Consider the following 20926-nt stretch of genomic DNA (forward strand, 5'->3'; position numbering starts at 1 on the left):
CTCGCCGCATGTCACTGGAGAGTGGCATCAGTCGAACATCCCTTCGGCGGATATTAGCTACTCACAAATGGCACCCTTACAAACTCCAGCTGCTGCAGCATCTCAACGAGGATGACCCAGATCGGCGCACTGAATTTGCAGAATGGGCAAAACAAAAATTGGAACAGGACCCTCAGTTTACACAGAACATTTTGTTCAGTGATGAGGCAAACTTTTATGTGAATGGTGAAGTTAACAAACAAAACCACCGCTATTGGTCTGACACTAACCCACATTGGATAGATCCCTCCAAGACTGTTGGAACACAAAAATTGATGGTATGGTGTGGTATATGGGGTACAAAGATAGTGGGGCCATTCTTCATCAATGGAAACCTCAAGGCCATTGGATATTTGAAATTGCTACATGATGATGTGTTTCCCTCTTTATGCACTGAAGCTGGCACGTTGCCTGAGTTTTTCCAGCAAGATGGTGCACCACCACATTATGGGTGTCAGGTCCGAGCATTCCTAGATGAACAGTTTCCTGGAAAGTGGATTGGTCGTCGTAGGCCAGTTGAATGGCCCCCAAGGTCTCCCGATCTGACCCCCTTAGACTTTTATCTTTGGGGTCATCTGAAGGCAATTGTCTATGCTGTGAAGATACGAGATGTGCAGCACCTGAAACTACGGATACTGGAAGCCTGTGCTAGCATTTCTTCTGCGGTGTTGCTATCAGTGTGTGAAGAGTGGGAGAAGAGGGTTGCATTGACAATCCAACACAATGGGCAGCACTTTGAACACATTTTATAAGTGGTCAGAAACTTGTAAATAACTCATGAAAGAATAAAGTTACGTTAAAACCAAAAATGGCCACCATGGTCACCACCCATCTTGAAAAGTTTCCCCCCTCCCATATACTAATGTGCCACAAACAGAAAGTTAATATCACCAACCATTCCCATTTTATTTAGGTGTATCCATATAAATGGCCCACCCTGTACACTCACTGTCTATTTTATTAGCTCCACTTATCATATAGAAGCACTGTAGTTCTACAATTACTGACTGTAGTCCATCTGTTTCTCTGCATGCTTTGTTAGTCCCCTTTCATGCTGTTCTTCAATGGACAGGACTCTCCCTGGGCCACTACAGAGTAGGTATTATTTGGGTGGTGGATCATTCTCAGCACTGCAGTGACACTGACATGGTGGTGGTGTGTTAGTGTGTGTTGTGCTGGTATGAGTGGCTCAGATACAGCAGCACTGCTGGAGTTTTTAAATACCGTGTTCACTCACTGTCCACTCTGTTAGACACTCCTACCAAGTTGGTCCACCTTGTAGATGTAAAGTCAAAGACAATCACTCATCTATTGCTGCTGTTTAGGTTGGTTATCTTCTTGACTTTCATCAGTGGTCACAGGACGCTGCCCATGGGGCGCTGTTGGCTGGATACTTGGTTGGTTGGTGGACTATTTTCAGTCCAGCAGTGACAGTGAGGTGTGTCTTATCCACTCATACCAGCACAACACACACTGCATGGGGCTTTATATTAATATTCTTGTAGGCATTGCTTGTTTTCTTAAAACATTTAAATGACTCAGATATGTAAAGATAAATAAAAATCGGGTGGTATGGCAACCTTATACTCTAGGTCTTAAGATTGAATCTCAGCCAGGCACTGAACAAACACAAAGAAGGGGGAAATGGGGAAATCCAAAAAGAGGCTCTTAATATACTTCATTGGCCACCTGAGTATGGCCTGTTTGTGATAAACAGTGCAGAATACTTATCAACATATTTGAATATACATGACATTGATGGCTTTAAAAAGGAAGAATTTGTTGGTAGGTTTATGTTTTGTATGCAGCCTTGGTAAGTGAGAAGCAGTGTGGGACCTGGTCTTGGACTTTAAACTTTGAATATTTCCCTTTCATAACTAAATGACTCTTGGATTATACGCATGGCTTATGGTTTATGTAATGTTTAGAAAAAGGTTATTTTTAATGCCATCCATAAACCTCTATACAGGTCAATATGCATAACAGCAGTGGGTTGTATGATTTTAGTGGTGTGTACTATTCTGTAGACCTTTTATTCCTACACATTAAAGGCAGACTTACATAAACAGATAAGATAAAATGCATATGGCCTAAAAGACTTCCTTTTGCATATTGTTGCAGTATGTTTGTTGAACATGTTGAAAAGCTCTGAACTAGATTTTCCCCCCAAGAAAGGCCTGTGCCATTAAGATGCTCCCTTGAGTTCATTTGATCATTCAAGTGTGAGTAATAGGACATCGCAGGCTGTAATGAAAATCTTGTGCTCCACTGAACCAGAGATGATTTTTGATGATGAATTGAGTGATGGGCTTAGTATGAGTGGCCTTTTGTATGGCAATACAAATACTTTTGGTGCCAAGGTCAAAAACACAGTAAACACAAATAAACCTAATGGAACTTAATGGTCTCAAAAGAAGGACAATGTATATAATTTATATAACATTTTTTTTGTTAATAATCTAAATAACTGGTAGTCAGTGTAAACCATGTAGAGTCATAAATGTAATGCATATACTTGTATATTGCAAAGATTCTTTACCTCCTGGTACAATCCTTTGAAATTTTGTATTTGCAGTGGTAGTGCAGCTGTAGAGCAAGACACCGTCTGACAGTAGCAATGTGTCTACTAGTGAAGATCTTGCTTTATTATTCTAGGATGGATAGATCATCACATAAGTGTAAACTGTTACAAAAGAAATTATCACTTTGGGTGGGCTGCTTTACATTTAGTCTCAATCGAAAATATTCAGGATTTATAAATCTAAACCTTTCACACATGCTGGAACCAGAGCTGGGATCTCAAATACATCGTATCGAATCTCAGCTCTACCTGCCTGTTGTTCAGATATGGGTGGGACTAAGCTGGATGGGGTCTCTTTCTCATGACGGGTGCAATTACGACTTCTGCTGGCTGATTGATGGCGCCTGCACAGAGATGAGAAAAGAGTGCTCTCAGGGTGTGTCTCTCCGTACACAGCGCTGAGCTGCACTGCACTCGTCAAAGTGTAGGTGATAAGATGCATACGGCATGCTGCCCACGTGTCGCAGGGGGTGTGGGTTAGCTTCGTTCTCTTTAATCAGAGCAGGGATCGGCATTGGTGTAGAGGAGGCATGACGCAATCGGGCAGTTGGATGCGCTAAAAAGTGAGACAAAGGAGAGAAAATGCATTAAAAAAAATCTAAACCTTTCAGCAAAGCTAGATTTTAAGTTATTCAATGTGTTAATAATACTTCTGATCTTAAAACCTATGGCTAGTCTGTATAACCTAAAGCTTGGTTATAACCTGATTAAATTAAACCATTGGAAATGCAATAACAAGCCTTAATTTGCCCTAGTTGTGATGTGTTATATAAACACCACCCAGAGATTCAAGTGTACAAGGTGTGTTGCAACCATGGTGAAAAACTAATGAGCTGTTAAAAAAGCTGAGAGAGGAGATCATTTCATCGCTTCAAAAGGGCAACGGGTATAAGAAGATTTCCTAGACCTTGAACAATCCGTAAGACACCATTGGGAGTATTGTCTGGAATTTCCAAACCTCGGTAATGGTACCACTAAATTCATTTTTGTAGTTTTATTCACTTACATACCAATATAAGCACCACTTGTGATTACAAGGTCAATTATAACTATTAATGAAATCTAAACTGAAACCTATCATTATCATTATTATAATTTATAGTACAAAAGTAAAAACAATAAAGGCTTGGATGATGCAACAGTAGTGGTTAAGGTGCAGAGCTAATGTTCAGAAGGTAACTGGTTCAAGTCCCACCATCGACAGGTTACCCCAGTGATGCCATTGAGCAACCCTTTAAACTTTTGGTGTATTATTTTTGTGGTAAAATTGAAGAATAGTGGAAGATTACACAAGAGAGCTTGGTAGCACTAACCATAAATGCTTATTAAAAGTTAACAGGGCAAAAGTATAAACAAAAATACACATGTAAGACATATAAACAAAAACATTTTCTTACAAGATTTGGCGGCACAGTGGCTAAGTGGGTAGCACTGTCGCCTCACAGCAAGAAGGTCCTGGGTTCGATCCCCAGGCGGGGCGGTCCGGGTCCCTTCTGTGTGGAGTTTGCATGTTCTCCCCGTGTCCGTGTGGGTTTCCTCCGGGTGCTCCGGTTTCCTCCCACAGTCCAAAAACATGCAAGTGAGGTGAATTGGAGACACTAAATTGTCCAGGACTGTGTTCGATATAAACTTGAGAAGTGATGAAACTTGTGTAATGAGTAACTACCGTTCCTGTCATGAATGTAACCAAAGTGTAAAACATGACGTTAAAATCCTAATAAACAAACAAACAATCTTACAAGATTTATTTAAACAAATCAGGCTGTAATTAGAAGATTGCTACGTGACAATTTGAACAATGCACTACATTCAGATTTAGATGTGCTTTATATATGTTTGACTGAAAATTCAGACACTCTCTATGATAAGAACATTAAGCAGATGGAATGTCAGGAATGGAATGCCATGTCTGGGTGAAATCTAGATCCAGACTGAATACAGTGTGTCAAATATGGATTAGGTGTGTGAAAAAGATGTCTTTATATGGATGCTTTGTGTCTAATGGGCAAGACTAACATCCATCCTAATCCTGTTTTTACAGCTAGTTTGGGTGGTAGCTTGGTAAAATATAGGATATTCTGCGTGTGATTTGGCTTGTTGTAATGAGCATTTGCTGCATTTACTACCAATACTAGATTAAAACATCTTTCTCAAGAAACAAGTGCAAAGCAAACCTAAATAATTTATATGGTGCAACTACATATATTTATTACTTTTAATCTGAATCTACTTTAGATTTGTCGTATATATTATACATATAGTACATTCCATCTAATCTTAGTGCATTCACCAGCCATAATGTCAGGTATATTTGTCTTGTACCTACAATCATTAGGCATGTTAAAAGCTACACCTGTTATATATATATACTGTATATGTGTATACAATTACTAGTGTAGCTCAGTGTATATTGTACTTGTATAAATGTCTAAGATGCAGCACTGTTGTTTGAATTCAAAACACTTATGTCTAGTTCAGTTGGGGGAGGGGGGTTAACGGTTACAGAATTATGCCCTTCTGCCTTGTCATTTATGGCTGGCAGAGGAGTCATTAAGGCTGAAATGATCAATGTGTCAGTTCTTCTTAACTGACAGTCATCTGCTCCTTTCTGAGCGTTAATTGGCACTGGGTGAATGTGTTTCTATTTATAACGGTTTCTTCCATGATGGTTAAGCATCCTGCAAACTGGTGCAGGGTTGAACCTGGTGGGGAGGCACAACCTGTTTTATTACAAGTAGATTTAACACCTCATTCATGCAGCTGTACCAGATACACTACTTCCAGTCCAACAACAAGCACCATGTCACTACTGTGTCACCCATGAAAGTGTCATTGCTGTGCTGGGATTAGTTTTCTTTGGAAGTCATTTCCTTTGATGGATGAGCTTGAGGGTGGGGACAAACCAAAGATGGGCTACAGACAGTATTTGTATACCCACAAAGTGCTTCTACAATGGTAGATATAGCCCTTATAATTGTCAATAAATGTACATACAAGTTGAGTGAACATAATAAAGTGGTCAGTAAGTGTATACAGTGTATCACAAAAGTGAGTACACCCCTCACATTTCTGCAAATATTTCATTATATCTTTTCATGGGACAACACTATAGAAATAAAACTTGGATATAACTTAGAGTAGTCAGTGTACAACTTGTATAGCAGTGTAGATTTACTGTCTTCTGAAAAGAACTCAACACACAGCCATTAATGTCTAAATGGCTGGCAACATAAGTGAGTACACCCCACAGTGAACATGTCCAAATTGTGCCCAAAGTGTCAATATTTTGTGTGACCACCATTATTATCCAGCACTGCCTTAACCCTCCTGGGCATGGAATTCACCAGAGCTGCACAGGTTGCTACTGGAATCCTCTTCCACTCCTCCATGATGACATCACGGAGCTGGTGGATGTTAGACACCTTGAACTCCTCCACCTTCCACTCGAGGATGCGCCACAGGTGCTCAATTGGGTTTAGTCCATCACCTTTACCTTCAGCTTCCTCAGCAAGGCAGTTGTCATCTTGGAGGTTGTGTTTGGGGTCGTTATCCTGTTGGAAAACTGCCATGAGGCCCAGTTTTCGAAGGGAGGGGATCATGCTCTGTTTCAGAATGTCACAGTACATGTTGGAATTCATGTTTCCCTCAATGAACCGCAGCTCCCCAGTGCCAGCAACACTCATGCAGCCCAAGACCATGATGCTACCACCACCATGCTTGACTGTAGGCAAGATACAGTTGTCTTGGTACTTCTCACCAGGGCGCCGCCACACATGCTGGACACCATCTGAGCCAAACAAGTTTATCTTGGTCTCGTCAGACCACAGGGCATTCCAGTAATCCATGTTCTTGGACTGCTTGTCTTCAGCAAACTGTTTGCGGGCTTTCTTGTGCGTCAGCTTCCTTCTGGGATGACGACCATGCAGACCGAGTTGATGCAGTGTGCGGCGTATGGTCTGAGCACTGACAGGCTGACCTCCCACGTCTTCAACCTCTGCAGCAATGCTGGCAGCACTCATGTGTCTATTTTTTAAAGCCAACCTCTGGATATGACGCCGAACACATGGACTCAACTTCTTTGGTCGACCCTGGCGAAGCCTGTTCCGAGTGGAACCTGTCCTGGAAAACCGCTGTATGACCTTGGCCACCATGCTGTAGCTCAGTTTCAGGGTGTTAGCAATCTTCTTATAGCCCAGGCCATCTTTGTGGAGAGCAACAATTCTATTTCTCACATCCTCAGAGAGTTATTTGCCATGAGGTGCCATGTTGAATATCCAGTGGCCAGTATGAGAGAATTGTACCCAAAACACCAAATTTAACAGCCCTGCTCCCCATTTACACCTGGGACCTTGACACATGACACCAGGGAGGGACAATGACACATTTGGGCACAATTTGGACATGTTCACTGTGGGGTGTACTCACTTATGTTGCCAGCTATTTAGACATTAATGGCTGTGTGTTGAGTTATTTTTAGAAGACAGTAAATCTACACTGCTATACAAGCTGTACACTGACTACTCTAAATTATATCCAAGTTTCATGTCTATAGTGTTGTCCCATGAAAAGATATAATGAAATATTTGCAGAAATGTGAGGGGTGTACTCACTTTTGTGATACACTGTATTTCCAACATTTCTACTCCTAGTAAAATTTGTATTGTAACAACAGTACAAAGCCCTACAGAAGGGATCTGCATATTTCAGTTCTACCCCCATAACTAGTACTATTATACCAGAATGCCTCTCGTCTTAGCGGGCCCCAATAAAAAGCCTTTCTCCCTACCCACATATATCTATTGGGTATTGTTTCAGAGCTGGACTACTGAAAATGATGTGGTGGGTTTAGCTAGTATAGCTTTATTAAATGTAATACATAAATGACAATAATTTGTCCTTTTCATATGTTTGGCAAGTTGCTTGACTGAAAAATGATGTAATATTTAACAACTCTGGCTAGAGCAGAATGTACTATTTGAGAGATGAGTGTAGGTGTTCTGGACATTTCTTCTACAATAGTAATACTACAGCTGCAATCAGAAAAATTAAACCCTGGAAAAAATAAGGATCTATAACTTATTATATGCTAAACTGCATAGCCTAAAGAGAGCAATACATTAACTGCACCAAATTGGCAGTGGGTACTCAAGTATGGTGTAAAGTGGGTCAGCAATGATGTGGGAATATTTTTCTGCTGCAGGAACTGGCAATCTTGATGATGTGACTGGCATCATAAATACAAAGAAATACCAGGTCAAGTTAAAAGTGCAAAAGTCCCAATTTTTTAAAAATAAAATGCATTGATTGTGCGATTTGTGTTTTCCATGTGAAGTTTAAGTGCTACTGTCAAAAATGGTTACTTAAAACCTGATTAGTAATAAAATCATTTTGTCACTTCTACCCTTCCACAGCCTTTTCACCCCATCGTGAACCTGGAGTGTTCAGCTGATCTGCGTCCATTCCTTTGTGCCCTTTACGCTCCAGTGTGCACGGAGTATGGCCGTGTGACCCTGCCTTGCCAGCGTCTCTGTCAGCGGGCCAAGAGCGACTGCTACAAGCTAATGGACATCTTTGGATTAAGCTGGCCTGAAGAAATGGCCTGTAAGAGGTAAAATATATCAGATGGCAGTTTTCATAAACAGTAGCAAGTGCTTGACAGTCTCTGCAGGTTTGGCGGCACACTGCACATGGGGAAAGGCAACTTCATTGGGTATCTGTAAGAGAGTTCATTCTGTGTCTATACAAAAGGTTTTAAAAACTGGCAAAGCGGTAAAAACACACGCTGGAACCAGTGCTGGGATCTTAAAAACATCGATAAAATGCTGGCTGGGCTGAGCATCCGCATATACAACAATTGGCCTGTTGTTCAGATAGAGGTGGTATTTTAAAGCCGGATAGGGTCTCTCTCATAACTAATGCAATTACGACCTCTGCTGGCTGGTTGATGGCGCCTGCATAGAGACAGGAAAAGAGTGCTGTCAGGGTGTGTCTCTCTGTACACAGTGCTTATCCGCATTGCACTTGTTTTGATGCTCATTTATTTGAAGTAAAACGGAGCAGAAATGTGATTGTGAGATTCTGCTGGTTTGTTTAATGTTAATGTTGTCAATATGAATACAAATACAGCCATATAATAATACAAAATATAAACACTATAATTAGTCAGAATTGATCAGAACTACAGTGTTTACATTATATCGTATCGTATATCACCACTTCTCAAAAGCATATGGAGATATGAGTTTTTTAGCCATATTGCCCAGCCCTACTGGCAGTGATGCGTAATTTAATGTACATTTAGTAACATTTGTACCTTAGATTTCCTGACTGTCTGCAAAACAAAGGTGTTTTTAAAATAAACTTTTTAAAAAAGTGTTCTTATACAGTGTATCACAAAAGTGAATACACCCCTCACATTTCTGCAGATATTTAAGTATATCTTTTCATGGGACAACACTGACAAAATGACACTTTGACACAATGAAAAGTAGTCTGTGTGCAGCTTATATAACAGTGTAAATTTATTCTTCCCTCAAAATAACTCAAAATACAGCCATTAATGTCTAAACCACCGGCAACAAAAGTGAGTACACCCCTAAGAGCCTACACCCCTAAATGTCCAAATTGAGCACTGCTTGTCATTTTCCCTCCAAAATGTCATGTGATTTGTTAGTGTTACTAGGTCTCAGGTGTGCATAGGGAGCAGGTGTGTTCAATTTAGTAGTACAGCTCTCACACTCTCTCATACTGGTCACTGAAAGTTCCAACATGGCACCTCATGGCAAAGAACTCTCTGAGGATCTTAAAAGACGAATTGTTGCGCTACATGAAGATGGCCAAGGCTACAAGAAGATTGCCAACACCCTGAAACTGAGCTGCAGCACAGTGGCCAAGATCATCCAGCGTTTTAAAAGAGCAGGGTCCACTCACAAAAGACCTCGCGTTGGTCGTCCAAAGAAGCTGAGTGCACGTGCTCAGCGTCACATCCAACTGCTGTCTTTGAAAGATAGGCGCAGGAGTGCTGTCAGCATTGCTGCAGAGATTGAAAAGGTGGGGGGTCAGCCTGTCAGTGCTCAGACCATACGCCGCACACTACATCAAATTGGTCTGCATGGCTGTCACCCCAGAAGGAAGCCTCTTCTGAAGTCTCTACTCAAGAAAGCCCGCAAACAGTTTGCTGAAGACATGTCAACAAAGGACATGGATTACTGGAACCATGTCCTATGGTCTGATGAGACCAAGATTAATTTGTTTGGTTCAGATGGTCTCAAGCATGTGTGGCGGCATCCAGGTGAGGAGTACAAAGATAAGTGTGTCATGCCTACAGTCAAGCATGGTGGTGGGAATGCCATGGTCTGGGACTGCATGAGTGCAGCAGGTGTTGGGGAGTTACATTTCATTGAGGGACACATGAACTCCAATATGTACTGTGAAATACTGAAGCAGAGCATGATCCCCTCCCTCCGGAAACTGGGTCGCAGGGCAGTGTTCCAGCATGATAATGACCCCAAACACACCTCTAAGACGACCACTGCTTTATTGAAGAGGCTGAGGGTAAAGGTGATGGACTGGCCAAGCATGTCTCCAGACCTAAACCCAATAGAACATCTTTGGGGCATCCTCAAGTGGAAGGTGGAGGAGCGCAAAGTCTCGAATATCCGCCAGCTCCGTGATGTCGTCATGGAGGAGTGGAAAAGCATTCCAGTGGCAACCTGTGAAGCTCTGGTAAACTCCATGCCCAGGAGAGTTAAGGCAGTTCTGGGAAATAATGGTGGCCACACAAAATATTGACACTTTAGGAACTTTCACTAAGGGGTGTACTCACTTTTGTTGCCGGTGGTTTAGACATTAATGGCTGTATATTGAGTTATTTTGAGGGAAGAATAAATTTACACTGTTATATAAGCTGCACACAGACTACTTTTCATTGTGTCAAAGTGTCATTTTGTCAGTGTTGTCCCATGAAAAGATATACTTAAATATCTGCAGAAATGTGAGGGGTGTACTCACTTTTGTGATACACTGTATATCGCGTGTGAATATCGTTATCGCAAAAATATCCCAAAATATCGTGATATTATTTAAAGGCCATATCGCCCACCCCTAATGCTGATCATATACTTTGCAATGAAATACATTGTAGTAAATTCAAGAAAGATGCAAAATAGAAGCATTTTCACTAGTGCCCCCTCCTAGCTGTATATATAATTACCATACATGTTGTTCTCTTATAGAGATGTAAATGTCGAAACAAATTACAATGACAAAACCAAGAGGAAATAGGAACTTTTTACTCACACTTATCTCTATGGCATTTAGTTCAAAATGTCATAATCCTATTCAGGTCAAAATGGCTTATAGTTGTGAACCTTAAATATGTTGCATATTTGTTAAACATGTTAACAAACTTATAGCAAGCCTTAATATTATATTAGTCCACAATAACTTTGTCCCGGTCAGTGCCCTGGTTTCTCTGAAAACACAGTGTGCAAGTTTGAAATACCCTGGACAGCCTGGGCACCAATCCACTGCAGGGCTTTGGCCTAATCCCCCTTTCTTCTAACCCACGTAAGATTTAGCAAATCAAATAAAACATTTTTGTATAGCACTTTTAACAAAGCAACTTTACATAATCCAGGACTGACTGACCAAAAACCCCTGTTGAGCAAGCCAAGGGCGACAGTGGCAAGGAAAAACTTTCTTTAAATTACAGAAATTAACCTTGAGAGGAACCAGACTCAGCAGGGACCCCCCATCCTCTTTGGGTGGCCTGGAAAATAATTTGAATTAATAGGATCTACACAAATCATACAAACACAGAATTAATTTAAACTAAAAGTTATACCTAGCAAAAAAAATATATAATAGTTATTTAAACAATTGGAGTTTAGTCCAGTCTGTGATAAAGTCCGTAGTGAGTTCTTGACATTTTTGTACACGCCAGGTTCCTGTCATATCCATGAGGAGCTGCTTTGTTGGCACGGCAGTCCTGACTTGCAGTCTTTAACCTTGGGTGGGTAAACAGGTTTCATCAGAACCACCTTGGGGTAGTGCCGCTCAGGTGGCGCAGCGGTAAAAAGACACGCTGCAACCAGAGCTGGATTCTGAGTACCTGGACAGAGAACAAAGAACCGGCTGTGGGTCTCTCTCTGTCAGAATGCGATTACGACCTCTGCCAGCTGATTGGAGGCGCCTGCGCAGAGATGAGGAAGAGTGCCCTTAGGGTGTGTCTCTCCGCATGCAACGCTAGGTGGCGCCAAACTTATAAATGTGTGGGTGGCAAAGATGCATCCGGCTGCTGCTCATGTTTCGGAGGGGATATGGGTTAGCTTCGATCTTTTCGGTCAGGGCAGGGTTCGGCGTGGACAGAGAGGAAACACGATGCAAATTGAACAATTGGATGCGCTAAAGGGGGAGATAAAGGCGAAAAAAATAAAATAAAAAATAAAATAAAATAAATAGAACCACCTTGGGGTAAAAAAAACAGAAAATGTAATTAAATGTAGTGTGAAATTGTTAAGAGTAAAATGTCAGTTTTGCAGTAGCATGAGACTCCAGCACCCCTAAATATTACAGTATAACTAAAGGGGAGAGCAAGCAGGTAACACAGCCATGAAGGCTTTTACATATGTGTAGATGCCTGGCTGGACGAACTCAGGTATCAACAGTGGTCGGTTAGCGCCACAGACTGCTGCGCCACTCGAGCACCCTAGTCCCTACTAATGTGTATCTTAATTTTGCTAATTGATACAAACAATATGAACCTTTTCTGTAATCCTTTAGTAGAGACATACTAAATCCTGATGCATCATTACTTTTCCTCACTCAGGTTCCCAGACTGTGATGAGCCATACCCTCGAGCTATAGACCTGCTGTCCAGCGACGACCCCACCGAGGAGTCCTCTGTGTCTGTGCAACGTGACTATGGCTTCTGGTGTCCGAGAGAGTTAAAAGTTGACCCTGAGCTGGGCTACTCCTTCCTAGGTGTGCAGGACTGTTCTCCCCCATGTCCCAACATGTACTTCAAAAAGGATGAGCTCGTCTTTGCCCGTTACTTCATCGGTGTGGTGTCCATCGTCTGCCTGTCGGCCACTCTTTTCACCTTTCTTACCTTCCTGATTGATGTGGGTCGCTTTCGCTACCCGGAGAGGCCCATCGTATTTTATGCTGTGTGCTACATGGTGGTTTCACTGGTCTTCTTCCTGGGATTCCTGCTGGAGGAGCGAGTGGCGTGCAACTCTGCAGCACCGGGTCACTTCCACGCTGCCACCATCACTCAGGGCTCACACAACAAAGCATGTACACTGCTCTTCATGGCTCTTTACTTCTTTACCATGGCAGGCAGCGCATGGTGGGTTGTGCTGACCGTCACCTGGTTCCTGGCTGCCGTACCGAAGTGGGGCAGTGAGGCGATTGAGAAAAAGGCTCTGATTTTCCATGCGGTGGCCTGGGGAGTGCCTGGCATGCTTACTATCGCCCTCATGGCTCTAAACAGGGTGGAGGGGGATGGTGTCAGTGGAGTGTGCTATGTGGGTCTTTATGACCTTGCTACCTTGCGCTGGTTCCTCCTGGCCCCTCTGTCGCTGGCTGTGACTGTCGGAGTGCTGCTTTTGCTGGCTGGCATTGTGGCGCTCAATCGTGTGCGCATGGAGATCCCCTTGGACAAGGAAAACCAGGACAAGCTGGTGAAGTTTATGATCCGCATTGGTGTGTTTTCCGTTCTCTACCTGGTGCCGCTGTTGATTTTGATATGCTGCTATGTGTATGAGCAGAGCTCCAGGTCAACGTGGGAGATTACATGGGTACAAGAGCAATGCAGAAACTACCACATCCCATGCCCGTTTCAGGTAAATATCCAAGCTAATCAAAGCATAACAAATACTGCTGTATTTAATACATTATTAACTTTCCTAACTCCATATTACAGAATCATTATTAATGTCCCAGGCTTCTTTTTAAATCCCACCCCATTTCATGTATTTATTTGGTTAAGGTCAGGGGACTGGCATGGCCATGGCAAAAGCTTGAGACTTTGAAGATACATGTTGGATCACTGTTTTGCTGGGAGATCCAACCACATCTTAGATTTGCCGTTTTGGCAGAGGCAGTCATATTTTAAATTCAAATCTCCTGGTATGTGGGCGCTCAGGTGGCGCAGCGGGATAATCCGCTTGCACACCAGTGCCGAGATTCTGACCTCCCGGGTTTAAATTTCGGCTCTGCTACCAGTCCATTGGGCGCCCTATAGCAGGCACAATTGGCCAATGCCTGCAGCGGACAAATTTGGCTTCCAGTCTGCTGGATCAGAAGGGGTGGGGTTATCAACGCTGTGTAAGGACCTTGACCCAGGGTGTCTGTACATAGAGTGTAGCTTTCTGTACTCGAAGCCGACCTCACGTGCAAATCCACCAAAGTATGGGTGAATAAGAAGGGATCGGTAGGACTACGCACACCTCAGAGAGAGTGTGTTTCAGGCGAATATAAACCCTCCTTGGCAGTGCTGGGGTCCCCCACTGCGAATTGGCTAGGCAAAATCGGAAGAAAAAGGGGCTAAAATGCATGTCCCGGTATGAAGTCTCTGTTGTCATGTAATATGGTTCTTTTTAGATAAAAAAGCCCCCTAAACAGCACAGATCCTCCACCATATTTAGTAGTGGGATCATTTTTTATGCTAAACCCACCTTCATGCGACCAAAGAACCTGGTTACAATCAAAGGTGCCACGTCTAAAAAGCTTTTTTCTAGCTGCCCTTCACATAGATTGTTGGCATGAAGGTGGCTTTTCAATTATTTATTCATTTTTTGTTTATTACCCATCATGTCCAACAGGAGCCAATGTCCCTCTTGTCACTGCCACCACCCCCACTGCCCATCGAGGAGGGCCATGGTTGTCATATTTTCCTCCAAAATGTGTGCAGCCATGAGTCGCTTCCTTTTACTTGCCAGTGGCGCTTGCCTCCACGATGATCATGATGGCAGCCTCCATTTACGCAGACGCCTTGACCAGCTAGTTGAGGTCATATTTGTAGCACAATTTACCCTCCAATTACAAACCCAGTTTTCAAGTTGGGATATTTTTAAAAACACAGTAAAACCAATAATCAGTGATTTGTTAATCACTGTCTTGAATATTTATTTAAATGATATAGGTACAAAGAAATTCAATTTGATCTTTTTCCTGACCAAATTTATTGCATTTTGTAAATTACAAATAATAAAATGTTATGCCTGCAACACACTCAAAAAAGTTGGGACAGAGACACATTTACCACTGTGTTACAACATCTTTCATATTGAATACACTTTTTAATGGTTTGGGAACTGAGGATACTAAATGCTGCTCAACCATCTGTGGTCGCACAGTGTGTGTTGTCCGATTTTCCTCTTTTAATAGGAGAAAGATAGCAGAAAGATCTGTGTCGCAGAACTTTTCTGCATAGATGTATTGCTTGCATTGATGTATGGCTTTCTCTTTGTGTAATAGCCACCTAGGTATATTTATCACAGTAGCATGACAGTTTCTCATGCAATGCTATTTAAGGGGTTAAACTGTCATGCACAAACAGCAGTGGTTTCAAACCTTGTCCTACATGGACTGAGATTTCTCAGTATTCCGGAGTGCTCTATTACACAGTGCTCTCAGAGAGCACTAACTTCCAGTTTGCGAAGGTGGGGTTTTAAATCAAATGAATTATAAATGACTTTATAAAAATAGCAATATAGCAGTATAGCTTGTTACTGTTAGGAGCCATTAGAAAAAAAGCACAATTGGAGCGAGATGGCTATGAAGTGTATTAAAAACAAGTGCAGACTATGGCTGCGTCCGAAATCGCATACTTAAAGAGTACATACTGAATTTGAGGCAGTGCACACTGCTCGGCCGGTAAAGCAGTAAGCTCTTTCAGTATGCAAATGTGCAGTATGAACGCAACATCAGATGTACTATGTCCGTTATCTTACCAATGACCGCAGTGTACTGTGTTTGCATACTTAAAAATGTACAGTTTAATGAATACTACGCATTCGGACATACTACCCGCTCTCGCGTACTGTTCAGAATGGAAGTATGCGATTTTGAATGCAGCCAATGTCTCTAAAACTCATCACTGTTTTATCGTTGGATTACTTTCATCCAAAATACAACCCAAACTCTACTAAACCAAATCTTTAAAATTTATGTTTCAGAAATCAGCTTCCTGTTGGATTCACAGTTCTTAAACTATAAATGTTTAGAAGCACTGGTGTTTCTTTTGCATCCTTTCTCATAGGCAACAGCAAAACTTATAGCTGCAGTACAAATTATAACAGTAGCTGTCTTAGTTCTAATCAGCAGAGACGCAGCATCGTTATAATGACTGGTGATTTTTTTGCTAGTGCACTGAATAGACATTATTTATGCTATGGTTTGGAACACAGCCTTTTTTGATTATAGATTATTTGCACATGCTTGATAGTTATGGTATGTTTAGAGTTTAAAGCATACATCCAATTGTAGAATAAAGTCTTTTGGACTGTGCATTTATCTAGCTGAACAAAAAGCATTTAATAATTAAACGAATAGCCTTCCAGAGTACTATGCTGTTACCTCCAGGCCTCCAATACTTACTTTTCTTTTACTCTTAATAATTAAACGCTCACTCATGCATTTCACTCGCCCTAAAGCTCACTTCATAGCACACTCTCTCATAATGTTTGAGTGCCTGAAAAATCTGAATAGAAGATCTACAACCCCAAGAAATACTGTGGTGCATTTAAAAAAAAACTTAAAACACACAACCGACAAGAACTCAAGCACACAGACTCTAATTCAGAATAATGGTGTGTTTATATCTTTGTCTTTGTTTCACCTAGATTGTTCAGTGTCTGTAGAAGGAGACAGGAATGCTTACTGGAGCATTGCTTTGGTGCAGTAGATAAACATGAGCAGCTGCTGCTCGACTCCTTGTACCTATAGTGCATTTTTTCCAACACAACATAAAAGCATCAGCAGGGTGAATGACAGCTAGGAGCTGGAAATGTTTACTCATTTGTTGTACACTGATTTAAGCCAGCCTGTATTTTTAGCTCAGTTGATTGCATGTGTGTTTGCATACCATGAGCCCTAGTTGCCATGCTTGATGCGACATAATGAGCACTTGTCTCTGCATGGCTCAAATGATGTTGTTTTGGCTGCTGATTGCTTTTTTAACTGGTCACAGAGATCATCTTCTTTATTCATAATATACTGGCAGTTAAAAAACACAACAGTTCACTTACTTATGCATAATTAGACATGTCATGCTTGAATAGGCTTAGCCTGGTGTAATATACCTGCAAGCATTTGAAACTGAGTACAGTGGTACCTTAAAAGTTCTTGGTTCTGGGAGTAACGTCGAGGCGTTGAGTTTTGAGGTATTTTTTCCATAAGGATGTATAGGAAACTTGTTAATGTGTTCCATGGTCTCGTGGAACTGCATATATTTTAGGCTAATATAAAATAATGGGGTTGTTTTTGACAAGTATAATATAAAACACTGAAATACAATTGAAAACAGTTAGTAATCAATGTAAAAATACAATAAAACTTGCACTTTACCTTTACTTCTTTATTGTTTTCTTATGCTTCTTAATCGTGGAGATACTTGATCTTGGAATACCGTATTCAGTTCAGTAAAGGTGCATTCACATGAGAAGCGACAAAATAGCTTTTGCGCTGGCAGTGCCATTTTATTTCCTATGGAGTGTGACGGTGAACCTTAAAGCTTAACATGATTTATTGAACTAAAACGAGCAAGGAATTTAATTAGTGAAGAGAACTTATGAGCAGTAATAATTAAGAGAGGTTTAATGTTTCTGTGTCGTTCTTTGAATACGTTGTCACATCAAGCTTTTTTGAACAATAAGCGTTTTAGACTCGAAAAAGCTGATTCTCACAATTTCTCAGCACCCCGAGCTATAACACAAGTGAAAGAGGAAAAAAATACAGCTGTGGACGCTTCAGAGTAAATTTGATGGTTATTCCACACGAATGCAGGTTCGTCTCATATTCACACTTTAATGACGTTTTACTGCACCGCTCAAGCCAAGCGCTGAACAAAACAACTGTTCATTTTTAATTTGGAATTAAATTAATTAATAATAAAAAAAAAAGCTGAACATGTTGAGTTTAAGGGAAGCATCAAATTAATAGTTAAAAGGTAACCCTGTATAAGAAATAATGCTTCAATACATTACGACACATTGTTGGCACAAATCTGTGATTTGTTAATTCTGGTAAACCTTATTTAACCTAATACAAAGTACAAATAATTTACTTTTAACATTTTGTCTGATCAATGCGATTGTAAATATCAACTAATTTTGAATATAAGGCCTGCAACACACTCGAAAAAGCTGGGCCAGAAGCAAAATACAAGTAAAACATTTACAGAATATTCACGTTACACTGTTTTAAAACATTCCACAGTAAGCAGATGAGATGGTCACAGGTGACAGTGAAAGAGAACATTTCTCAGTGTAGGATTGCAAAGAATTTCCCCTTTTGCTGTGCATAATATTATAAAATGATAAATGCTAAATGTGTGTGACCTTTGAGCATATGCAGTCTATATATATTAAAGCTCTTTCTGACAACATTACCCTACTTAACTGTTAACAGCAGACATTATGGATTTAAGGCTTCCTTTGGCTTCAATCAAGTTTAAACCCATCCCGATAAAGAAAACACTGAAAACTTTACTCATTGAAGCACAGTCTCAGTTAGTATTGTATATATTTAATTTGTGGCAGTATTAAAAACACGAATATACAACAGAAATACAGAAATCTTACATTTAAATTAGGAATTCTGATCAGGACTGCAGCAGGTCTGGTGTTAGGGCTCCAATCCATTGTTGGGCTTTGATCACCCTCCCCAATAAAGAAAACACTGGAAACATTACTCATTAAAGCACAGTCACAGTTATTATTGAATATATTTAATTTGTGGCAGTATTAAAAGACAAATGTACAACAAAAATATAGAAATCTTACATATAAAGTTCTGATCAGGACAATTCTGATCATGACTGCAGCAGGTCTAGTTTCAGTTCTCCAATCTATTGTTTGGCTTTGATCACCTTCCCCCTCAGACATAGCCAATCAGTCTTTTTAGATGCCCGGCCTGCAGATGTCAGTGGTGGTGTGCCTTATTATAACAAATTAATAACACAACAGGTTTTATAGGGCTTTAATGCCAGATAAATGCTTTTTTTTTAGACAATGCAGCATCTTAAATATACTGGCTGGCGCTTAGGTGGCGCAGTGGTAAAACGCGCTAGCACACCAGAGCTGACATTTCGAACTTCTTGATTTAAATCTTAGCTCTGCTATCTGGCAGGCTGGGCGCCTACAAGAACAACGATTGGCTCTTGTTCATACAGGGTGGGAGCCGGACAGGGATTCCTCATAGCTGATGCAATTATGACCTCTGCTGGCTGGTTGATGGCGCCTGCACAGAGATGAGGGATTATGCGTTGATCAGGGTGTGGCCCTAGTGCAGGTGAAAAGATGCAGTCGGCTACTGCACACGTGTTGGAGGGGGCGTGTGTCAGTCACGGCTCTCCTCAACCAGGGTGGAGATCAACATCAGTAGAGAGGAAGCATAATGCAGTTGGGTAATTGGATAGGCTAAAGTTGAGAGAAAAAAAGGCATACATTTTATGCCTCTATATTTTTAGAGGGTCTGAATTGCTCTGTGTCTGCTGCATCTAATAATAACCTATTTTCCTGTTTGAACAGGTGGAGCAGACGAGCAGGCCGAATGTTGCTCTCTTCCTCATTAAGTACTTGATGATGCTGGTGGTGGGCATCCCCTCGGTTTTCTGGGTGGGTAGTAAGAAGACTTGCTTTGAGTGGGCCAGCTTCTTCCACGGCCATCGCAGAAAAGAGTGAGTCTCATAAAACAAACTGCCCTCAAACAGCCTCTAAATAGGCTGCAAGGTGCTGGTGCAAACTTTATTATTATCAGTTGGTTTTGGTCTTTAAATAAAATGAAGTGAACTTTTCAGTAAAACCGCAACACTGGTATTTGCAGATACGTTTAGACACTATTGAATGTTAAGAATATATACTTCAGTGTGGGCTTCCTTTTTGCATCCCTACACCCTTGTTCCCTGGAGTCGGTGCATTCATTAACCCTCCTCCATCCTTCTTTGTCCTTCCCCTCCCAACAACCCTCCTGCTCCTCTGTCTTTCCTTTCTTTTTTCCTTTTCTTCTGAATCCTTGCACTCCACCCTGTGCCCTCTCCCTCACCCCTCATTCCTTCCCTCTTACCCACTCTCTTGGCCTTGCACATCCTTAGCAGCATGGTGCACGAGAGCAAGCAGGGGCTGCAGGAACCCGACTTCACCCACTTGCTCCTGCGTGAGCCCGGACTGCCCGTGGTGCGTCATTCCCGCGGCACCTCCACCCAGGGAACCTCCACCCACGCCTCCTCCACACACCTGGCCATGCTGGATGATGATCACAGTAGTAGCAGTAGTCGTCCAAGCAGCGTGCACAGCAAAGCCAGCAGCTTTCGCAGCAGTTTGCACCAATCACGTGATGGCAGGTGTGTATGTGCAACAAGTGAATATTAAATTTTCCATTATTTAAGACAATGAAACTACAATTTTTTTCAATTTATTATTTTTAAAAATATTTTTAAGTATTCATATGGCATTTCTTCAAATTAGTGCACATTTTCTAATTGGAAAACTGAAAAAACATACTGGAAAAACATGAACACATCTTTGTTTTAGTGATCAAGTAATTTTTACTGTTGTAACATTACTTTTTTTTTTTTATATATTTTTTCCCCTCTTTTTTCCCCCCAATTTTTATCTCTCAGTCTAGTCGTGTCCAATTACCCTGAATGCGTCCTCTATACTGATTTGACCCTTCACTGCTGACTGAGGACTCCTCTCAACTGACATACGCCCCCTCCGGCACGCACAGTCAGTACCGACTGCATTTTTCACATGCACGAGTCGAGTTCATACACTTGACGGGCACTGTGTACGGAGGGCCACACCCCCATAAGCATTATTCCTCAGCCCTGTGCAGGCGCCATCAGTCAGCCAGCAGGGGCCGCAGTCGCACCAGTTATGAGGACCTATGATCCGAAGTCTACCCCTAACCCTGAACAACAGCCAATCGTTGCTGTTGTAACATTACTTGAAAATAAAACAAAATATGAACCTCCTTGGCTGCTCAGGTGGCACAGCGATAAAAACACACCCTAGCACACCAGAGATGGGATTTCGAATACATCGTATCGAGTCTCAGCTCTGCCTGCCCGCTGGCCTG

At 41.6% G+C, this 20926-nt stretch overlaps 1 protein-coding gene across 3 annotated transcripts in view; it reads left to right on the plus strand.

Moving 5' to 3' along the window:
• Nucleotides 1–20926, plus strand: part of fzd3a (frizzled class receptor 3a) — a 28404-nt gene that overhangs the window by 6727 nt on the left and 751 nt on the right. The window contains exons 2-5 of one of the 3 annotated variants that reach the window (XM_063001241.1): nucleotides 8032–8228; nucleotides 12450–13467; nucleotides 19378–19526; nucleotides 19941–20189. In XM_063001241.1, the coding sequence (XP_062857311.1) occupies nucleotides 8032–8228; nucleotides 12450–13467; nucleotides 19378–19526; nucleotides 19941–20189 (1613 nt within the window). The remainder of the gene's footprint in view (nucleotides 1–8031; nucleotides 8229–12449; nucleotides 13468–19377; nucleotides 19527–19940; nucleotides 20190–20926) is intronic. The other 2 variants (XM_063001239.1, XM_063001240.1) reach the window with 2 other exon arrangements.

This window comes from Trichomycterus rosablanca, chromosome 9 (genome assembly GCF_030014385.1).
Source record: "Trichomycterus rosablanca isolate fTriRos1 chromosome 9, fTriRos1.hap1, whole genome shotgun sequence".
NCBI classification, from domain to species: Eukaryota; Metazoa; Chordata; class Actinopteri; order Siluriformes; family Trichomycteridae; genus Trichomycterus; species Trichomycterus rosablanca.